The 9,172-nt window shown below is 42.3% G+C and overlaps 5 protein-coding genes across 5 annotated transcripts in view; all 5 read left to right on the top strand.

Annotated features, from left to right (window-relative positions):
* MELLADRAFT_105351 (uncharacterized protein) overlaps positions 1-186 on the top strand; it is a gene marked incomplete at both ends in the record, with an annotated part of 5,996 nt that extends 5,810 nt beyond the window's left edge. The window contains one exon of the mRNA XM_007408774.1: positions 153-186. Within this exon, the coding sequence (XP_007408836.1) occupies positions 153-186 (34 nt within the window). The remainder of the gene's footprint in view (positions 1-152) is intronic.
* A 375-nt stretch (positions 187-561) lies between these two features.
* Positions 562-2,919, top strand: MELLADRAFT_85189 (uncharacterized protein; the record flags this gene model as incomplete). Its single annotated transcript, XM_007408775.1, has 6 exons — positions 562-756; positions 827-1,117; positions 1,186-1,548; positions 1,615-1,767; positions 1,838-2,575; positions 2,650-2,919. 6 exons carry the CDS (start codon positions 562-564, stop codon positions 2,917-2,919), a joined length of 2,010 nt encoding a protein of 669 aa, XP_007408837.1.
* An 843-nt stretch (positions 2,920-3,762) lies between these two features.
* Positions 3,763-5,066, top strand: MELLADRAFT_105349 (uncharacterized protein; the record flags this gene model as incomplete). Its single annotated transcript, XM_007408776.1, has 4 exons — positions 3,763-3,892; positions 4,018-4,481; positions 4,551-4,606; positions 4,907-5,066. The coding sequence occupies 4 exons, from the start codon at positions 3,763-3,765 to the stop codon at positions 5,064-5,066; spliced, it is 810 nt and encodes a 269-aa protein (XP_007408838.1).
* Positions 5,067-5,997: 931 nt separating this feature from the next.
* MELLADRAFT_105348 (uncharacterized protein) lies at positions 5,998-7,346 on the top strand (the record flags this gene model as incomplete). The annotated part of the gene is made up of 7 exons (XM_007408777.1): positions 5,998-6,319; positions 6,382-6,456; positions 6,534-6,578; positions 6,649-6,717; positions 6,787-7,032; positions 7,102-7,133; positions 7,305-7,346. The coding sequence occupies 7 exons, from the start codon at positions 5,998-6,000 to the stop codon at positions 7,344-7,346; spliced, it is 831 nt and encodes a 276-aa protein (XP_007408839.1).
* Positions 7,347-7,716: 370 nt separating this feature from the next.
* Positions 7,717-8,617, top strand: MELLADRAFT_105347 (uncharacterized protein; the record flags this gene model as incomplete). The annotated part of the gene is made up of 2 exons (XM_007408778.1): positions 7,717-8,020; positions 8,109-8,617. 2 exons carry the CDS (start codon positions 7,717-7,719, stop codon positions 8,615-8,617), a joined length of 813 nt encoding a protein of 270 aa, XP_007408840.1.
* Positions 8,618-9,172: the final 555 nt, after the last annotated feature.

The raw sequence follows: 9,172 nt of genomic DNA, 5'->3' as shown, positions 1-9,172 counted from the left end.
AGGCTAATCTTCCGAGGGCTTGGTCGGACTCGCGGAAGTTTGGGAACGTCCCAAAAAAAAGGTCCTTAAGACCCTTAGGAACATTCCTAAGGAAGTGTCATCCAACATGACAAATGGTGCGTGTGAACCTCGCCGCATTCGTTTCGACGCAGTGAGACACCAAACTTTGCACCTCAAATGTCATGATCAAAGCTCAAAGCATCATTACCTATCATTACGGCCTCCCATCAACCGCTCACCAACCCTTTCTTTCCTAATAATCTCACTTAATCGTAGAAGGTCATAATGAGCGCAACAAAATCGCTCATTCGGACGAATGATTACCATTTCGAACATGTATCGCTCATGAGTGTTGACGTTACTCGCTCCAAAGAAACGAACATCCACATTCGCCTGACCATGAGCTCCAAAGCTGTGACCCATACATCGTTTCCGAGCCTACATAGTTCCACACGTCCCCACGTATTCCATGTACACGTCCATACCTTTTCATTTATTCAGTCCTATACTCAAGAGTTCATTACCTTTAAGACTCGTCCATTCTGGCTGTGTAACTCCTCAATGCTCACCACTCAGTTATATTATCCTAAACTTGTTTATGAACGTCGGATAAATCCACAAGGATTTTTAAAGGTAGAGCTCAGACAACCGACTGGATTTCATTGCAAAGGACCACGCTGTAGACATCAACCTATCCACTCCTCACATTACTACAATCCTCGTCGACAACCAAACAAGCCATTGATAGGCCTCAGGGTATGATTAGCATACCATTACGCATTTTCACACCACTTTGACCAACTAATTGACCAACTTTCCTTTCCAGTGCCCGCTGGACAAAGAAAGCCAAGGAGCCTTTCGGACATATAGTCGAAACGAGTACATTCAGGACATTTGCAAGTTGAATAACTTACAAACGTGTTCTATTTCATCAGACCCCAGCGTTCAGTCCAGCCCTTCAGCACATATTCTCAAGCGAACCGGAGACCACCTTACCAAATCTATGGCTGAACCGAAACGTACGCGCTTACCTTGCGAAGGCATCCATGGCATAAGTACACACACAGGTAAAAGCAAGCCGGGGAATCGCAAATGCACGTGGCAAGTGTGTCCCGACGTACGTGTCCCGCTATTGCTGTTCCTTTGAAAAAAAGATATCACTGAGGACTCTTTGCATTAATGTAGTGCTGCCGACCTCAGCGAGAAGCTACTGGTACCCAGTGTTACACTCATGAATCTGCCGAGCGTGCAAAAGCCACCGTAGTACCTAATACTCAACCGTTTCTTGAAACCGTTTTGGAATCCGCCGCAAGTGGCAGCACCCAAGCAACTATCCAAGCAACTTTAGCTGAATCAAATACGCAACGCAATGAAGTCGATCAATCTCAGCTGCTAGGGCCAGCGCCTCCACTACACCCTTTGGCTCTCTCTCCTGCAACTATGCGATTCTATCACCTCAATCGGTCTCAGGAAGAAGAAGCTAAGCGTGCAGAAGAAGCAGCTGAGGCTAGCTGTGACAAAAACATCTCAATTTCGCTATGGTTCAAAGTAAGTGACCATGGATTTTACAATGACAAAATAGTATTTATCTTGACTTTCAATCCTCCTCATCAGGCAGACAGCGATCCCATATCTTTCATGTTTGCTTCTAAATCAATGAAGCAATATGCGATATCTGAGTGCGAAGCTTTGATCATGTTTATAAAGGCCACCGACCCGCATTGGAATCAGTGCCTGCGTGTATACGATGTGAAAGCGGACAGATGGGTCAGTCCAAAGTGGTATTGCAAGTGTACAAAAATGACTAACACTATAAACCATCAATCTTTATGTATAGAATATATCGTTAGTGGGGACTTCCATCCCCATGGTGACACCGCTTCGTGAAGCTTTAGTATGCATGACTACAGTAGAAGATCCCAAGTTGTGTCGAGGACTGACCGATTTACAGGAGAGGCTGGTTCCAGTGAACCGCACGTCGATCAGAAGCACATTGGATTTGCTTAGAACCACACCGACAAATCACCAATACACGCCTGGAAGCATCTCAGCTCGATCGAGCTCAGTAGTGTCATCTGTTTCATCCCAACAATATTCAACGCCTGAAATGACGCCGGTCAATATCAAAGAAGTCAACAAACGGCAAGCTCGAAACACATCGCTTTCTGCCTATCCCATTACCAAATCACCTCTAGCTTCTGCCATGAATCACGCCAGCGAAAATGCGATTGCCGTCCCAGACGCTCAGCCGGTCATCAATGTCATCAATCCAGGCACAGGTCCTAAATTCTCACGTAACATCTTCAACGACAACGAGCCTGACAGCCCCCCAACCCAACAGACGCCAAATTTTTTCTCAAGTCCTATCACAGACCTAACAGGGCCGGACAAACAATTGGCCAATCACATCAACCAAAGTGACTATGAATCAGATCGGAGTGATTCAAGTCGCCGAGGCGAAGAAACTAGACCTTCTATGACTGGACCTCCGCCCCCGCCGCAACCTGTTGATACTGAACCCCCCACCTTCCGAAAAAAATCGAAAGCTAAAAGAAGGACACGTAAGACTGGTCTAGTGAGTTTAATTTCATTTATCTGTGTTTCATCCTGAGTGCCCAGACAGACTGGAACCTCTGTGGTATCTTTTAGTGGCCACCACCGGAATTGCCGATGAAGCGTATGATTAATTGGCATGCAAAACATTTGTCGACCCCAGGCAAGAAGCAAGTGTGGAACGACTTCTTCGCGGCTGACCATGATTGGAATCGAACCGCCATGTATCGGTACATACGATGGATTACCATTGTAACTGAGGAGCGATGGGATGAATGGTTTAGGGAGTGTAAACGAAATCATGTAGACACGACGTTTGCTTCTGCGAAGTTATCTTTTGGTGAAGAGCTAGCAGACGCATGGTAATGCAACCAGGTGGCTTTGTTTGATGGATAATTTTGGACACCATATGATGTGGGCTTTTGCTAGTGTTATACATTCCCTGCTCGAATTGATGAGTTATTATATGATTGTACATATTGTTAATAGGTAATATATTGGCCCATTCAACTTGTTTCATTGTGTGATTCCTCCTGCGTGGTTTTCATTTTTTCTTTTATTGTTGATTTTCATTTTTTCATTTATTGTTGTCAGTCCGATTACCTTGTTCATATATGTCCATATATTTCTCATTTTACTTACTTTCAACACTCTCATTCAAGCCATTGAAATCAAATCCATTGTTATAACGTATCTCTTTACCAAGATTCCACTATGTAATGCCAAGCTACGCATAATTTAAGAAGTTTAGCCATATTACAAATCTCTATATTATCATTGAGCTTATACAACTAAGATGCTATACAACATCATCTGTTTGAAGTTCATACTATCGCAAAACCTCGTCGGAATATAGTGTAAATACCTTATAGTGGCCGCCAACACCTCAATGGCCGCGGAATGCAACATAAATTTTCCCTATTCCCTTCCGATCATGTTATGGCCTAGGTATTAATCATGTGGTAGAAAAAAAAGGTGCTATAACATCACAACGAACGGGCGAATGAAATCATTTTAACATAAATGGCGGTACATATGAATGCAATCGAGCCACAATTGAATGAAAACGTCAGCATTTCCAAAAAGACCTCGTTAATACGTGGTCAAAATGTATCTTTCTTCATCACCCGATTATATAGTAGTCATTTATATATTCTTACTGTCATACCTTACCTATAATTACAACATCACTTATATTTACTCTCTTCAATGTCACATCGTATTATCATCGATTTAACAAAGCCCACCCAAGGTGAGCAAGTAGAAGGTAACCGCCTAACCAGAACTCTGACTCCACCTGGTAATCGGACAAACGACACTATCACCTCAGACTCATCGAGTACGTCCGATCAACCTGTGATATTGACGTTTCCTAATGTCAGGTAACTAACCAGGGACAGTCAAGGTCACTGAACTGACTGCCGCCTAACTGGCTTATGGGCTTATATTACAAATCAACCGCAGACAAAGTACCAATCCCGTACTACGAAACAATCGAAAATCTAGCCCGCAAAGAGGAGGGAACCCTGTACCGTTTAAAGGCTAGGCGCGTTCGCCCAATGGATTGCGTAGTATCCTACGATCCATACGAAGATGTAGAATACTACGATGACCATATAGCATACAAGGGATTCCAACTAATCAAGAGCGAATCAAACAAAGAAGGATGGAGAGTACGGAGGATATATTTCGATCATCATGAGATACGCGGTTTCCTTCGCGGTCATTATTTCCTCAAGTTCCATGAAACTTGGAAAGATTTGCCAACTCAAGGAAGGTCACACTGTTTTGCGCGTGCAGAAAGCCATCGTCACGCTGCTATGACATTGAAATCCTTTCAATTTCACTTGTTCAACAAACGAAGGGATGATAGCGGCAAGCTCATTCCGGATTACCAACAATGGTACTCCGATTCCTGCTCAATGGTGGTAGGTCGCTGTCACTTGGTTCATTGGTGATCAAGTGATTGATTAATTTGAACAATTCGAGTCTTTTAGATTCAGCCATGTTACGCCTTGCAGTCCGCAGGTTCGCCATACGTGGGAGAACCAAGGTGGATGATTGTTGAGGGCGCAACTGACTGCAGCCACTCATTTGTCTCTGAAAACAACTTCAACATCACGCCGCAAGAACCTAGCACTTGGGCTAGCCTCATTCACGCCTTCATTCACTATACATACGACCTTAGTGGCGAGGAAACTTTAATAACTAATCTGGAATGTGACGATCACGGTAAGATTAGTAACCTATCTTGCTATGCAAAAAAGTAAGTTTGTATTCGAATCACTTATAACTCCAAACTAATCAATAAGTTAAAGAAATACGCCACTTGTACCATCTTATTTCTCATCAGTTGCCCTCCATACCACAGCCGTGAAACTGTGGATATGGCAGTTATTGACCGTACTTTCGAGTTGTTCGCAACGCAACATATCTGCAATGATATATGCAAAATCATCGGCAACGTACAGATGGGTGAAAAGGGGAGAAATTCTGAATCACCATCTTACTGACTAAATGGCAACCAAAGACACATTATCATTATTCAGTAAATTTTATGTTCTATTTTGTGTGACCTTTCCTTTTTTTTGTCTCGTTGTTTAGTGTTTATAGTTCAAATCATTTATGCATTATCAGTTACAGTATTTGATAAATAACCGTGATTCATTTCCGGCTCAGTTAGAGCGATCTATAAATGATACTTGGTATTACTCATATTAGATTTGGTTGTGCAATTAATGTTGGAACTGCGAGAGTTGATGCGCTATCGTGATCACGTGGTTGGGTAATCATTGTTTGTATATACGTATTTCCCTACATATAAGTTATCAATCCAAGAGTCATCAATGTGGTCCATATTTCCAGTTTGCGGGTAGGAGATGGTGAAAAACTTTGATTGGATTGGTTTGTTTGTATATCCATCCAATCAATAGGTTCCGGAACATTAAATAATACTGGAAGATAAGGAACGGCGTGTTCGGTATGCAACTAACTGCAACACTGATCACGCGGACATATATGAAAACCAATCACGATGTCTGTGATTGGTCTGCCTGCGACCTGTTCATATGGCTACTATGATCACGTACCCATCGTGATATTTTTCGTTTGGGGTTATATTTACTGAGTTGTTTGATGAATAGTAGTTAATTCAGTATTATTCCATACCCAACTTCCTTGCATCAATGTTGTGATGCATTCGGGATATGATATGACAGTGTTGAAGATCAATACATCTAGATGTCCAGGTCGCCATATCAAAACGTGAATATGGATTTATTGACAAGATAAGAGTATCTTGTCAATATCTTAAATAGTTCTGGTCTTCTCACCATAAACCACGTCTCATCCACCATCCAATAAAGATTTCTGGTCCTCTCATCATAATCCACGTATCATCATATTCCATTCAAATCATTTCCTCATCATCAAAATCTGCTCATTATGCCGAATGTTAGCAAATTCAGGCATGATCCCAATCCGAGTCCTGCGGACTTGGCGTGGTTCAATAGCTTAGATGCCCGATCCCAATCTGAGATTTTCAATTATCAAATAAACGACAGATCTCATCCAGCAATTTGGGCAGGGCTCAATCAGTGTTTCCGTTGTGGACAAATTGGCCACCGGTATACCTCGTGCGAGGCCACAGGTGGTGGAATGGCATTCCAACATTGGCGACGCGCCAGTAACGGCATCTCCTACAGTTTAGACATGTTCAATATGACGGATGAGGCTCTGGCCAAAGCCAAAGCTGCATTTGAACCCGGTAAGCATATTAGTTAATAAATGTTTCATTACCCACACTGAAACGTCCGTTTGGTATATTAGATGACAGTGACGACATCCAGTCTTTGGAGTTGACGCAGGAAGATGTCGACATGTTGAACAACATTGAGAAAGCGGGTAAATCTCTGACCAATCATCAATACTTCGTATTGATGAGGGACACTAAATTTGTTTATTATTGTTTATTATGGTAGCTTCAAATGATCAAGGAGAACGTCGTGTGGTACAATTGGAAGAAAGTGAGTTAAAGCACCAAACATGACCATAATTATTACGTTCGCTGACATGATTTGTGTTTTCTAATATTAGTGATTGCCACTCAAGGGCAAGAGCGCGTTATGCTAGTAGAAGACACATCTATTTCTCAACCAATTGAAGGTAATGTGGTGACTCTGCCAAAATATGATCGATGACCTGTGCTGATGCATATGATACTTCCTTTAATAGCCGCCGAGCAGACCGTTGCTGTAGGTAAAGTTCAACAGGTCGAAGCGGACAAGGTTAGTCATGTTTGTAACATGACCAGTGCTATCTGCTATCATTGTATTGGGAGGGGATTCGCCAAAGGGCGCATGTGGGCAAACAATCAGATTAAACAAGTAAAGGGTGCTAATGTTCATACCATGCCCGGTGCTATCTGCTACCACTGTTTCAGAAGGGGTTTCGTCAAAGGTCACATGTGGACTTTTTCTCGTGAGCCAAAAAACTATTCATGATTCTATAAACATGTATTTCTATAACACGTGTTTCTTGTGATCATAGGTGTGAATCGCGCTTGTATGTTCAAGACTTCGGTTCGTAACCACAGATCCAAGAGAAGGATTGCATCTATTTTCCCCTAGTTAGTCATATGGAGTGCTACACATTTTTTTCATGTGGTGCTACCAAATGTATCATCATTATTGGATATTCACAAATAACCGAAGGATTCACGCAAAACATGATGTTAAAATCGAATTTTGTAGTGTTATATGTCAGGCATGTCTACGAGTTTGTATGATCATTGATAATAGTGGCTTGGTTTCATTATGATCGGGACTGATCGAGCAACAAAATATGCCTATTTGATAATGATATTATATTTACCAAACGCCTCATGGTCATGATGAGGATTGATAAACAATTACCGCTATATCCAAGCGACTTATTAGCGAGTTAATGTCATTCATGTCCAAATATATATGAATTTGATTCTTACCAGCTATGTTTGCAGCAAGAATATTACAATTACGAGCTATTAGAACACACGCGTGGTCGCTTGCCTTTCACTGAAACCAAGTTGTCTCAAATGATGAGGCTTCACTATTGAAATAAATTGTATTCATCCCTTCATACCAATCATAACTTCTTTACATTTTTTCTGTTTCATCTATCATCATGCCGACGCGCAACCCCTTAGAATCATCCGAAGACAGTGTCATATTGGCAAGCACTCCAAGTGGGGATTATGTCATAGACTCACCTAACACCACATCTACCAGCTCTGTTATTGAAACCCCCATCACCAAAAGTCCCTCTACTGGTTCTGCTTCTGTGCACGGATCTGTTGAACCAGCCGGTGATGAAGATACTCGTAGGGAGCCCATACTGGTTGGCAACACTTCAGGTCAAATGGTACCAACTTCCCGAACTATATACAAGGTCAGGGCTCGCCCCGCTGTGAGACACACTACTTCGGAGGGTGCGTGAATTATTGAGACCGCCTACCTTTCTTTATTATAGTTGTTAACTTTTGATTTTGTATAAAATATCGGTTCAACCTATGGCAGTTGTTTTAGGGGCTGGCAGTGTCATATGCATATCTGTTCCACATCGAGTCTCGAACTTCCGACTGGATTCACCTTCCAAACGCGCAGCCTTCCTTTACCACCTGGAAGGCTTCTACGATCACGGATCATTGCCGACATACGTTCCAGATGGCGTCACTGGCTTTACGGAGGCCATTGTGGTCTACGAAATGGGTCGCAAAGTTGACATATCAAAGACCCGAGATATAAATGATTGGTCTTTTCGTGAATTGCAAGGCGACGGTGTAGTTATGCCGTATGAAGGCATAGCAAGGTTTCACGCCCGATGGTCGTCTTCTGCTACATCTGGTAGAGAACATGCTTTGGAGATAGTCAATGCTCACTCATATGTTGGAAGCATGCTTCAATTATTCAAAGGCCGGTTACGCAAATTGTGGAATGAGCAAAGTTCGGCTAACTGCTTAGCTCTTGAACTCCGGGAGTGGTTTTTACGAGCATCTGCTTTACACGTCGGTATAGAACCTGGCTAACTGTATATTGCAAGTTACTTACCATTGACTACGTTCTTAGGTACCTCGCATTTATTTGATGCAGACCATTGGGTCTCTTGAGGATGATATCCCTCGATGGGTATTGTGCGAAACTGCCCGCGACACCAGCATTCAACGATATGTGTATCCGTCGTGCTTCAGGGACACTATGCCGGCTTCCGATCCATGGAAACATTTGATATATGCTTTTTTACATTTTGTTTACCAGAAGAGTGGTGGTGTAACTCTTATTGGCCAAATAGACTGTGACGAGACTGGGAGTATTTCAAGTGTTGTGTGCTTCAATAAATCGTAAGTAATCTTGTCTTTCATCTGGGCGCCCTTGAATCATTAAATCAATATATATACTATTGTTATTTTATACAGGTCTTACTATCTGGAGAACAGCGACGGTATGGATCAGCCGTTTTTTGATTTTAGATTTGGTCATACTGCCTGTAACCAGATTTGCAGGGAGCTTGAGCTTGCCCCATTGAAATTTTGACGCAATATATATATATATATTGAAAATTGTACTGGTGCCTTCAGTAATGT

This window comes from Melampsora larici-populina (genome assembly GCF_000204055.1).
Source record: "Melampsora larici-populina 98AG31 unplaced genomic scaffold MELLAscaffold_13, whole genome shotgun sequence".
Lineage (NCBI taxonomy): Eukaryota > Fungi > Basidiomycota > Pucciniomycetes > Pucciniales > Melampsoraceae > Melampsora > Melampsora laricis-populina.
The sequence above is the reverse complement of the archived record's forward strand: the minus strand, read 5'-3'. Positions and strand labels throughout refer to the sequence as shown.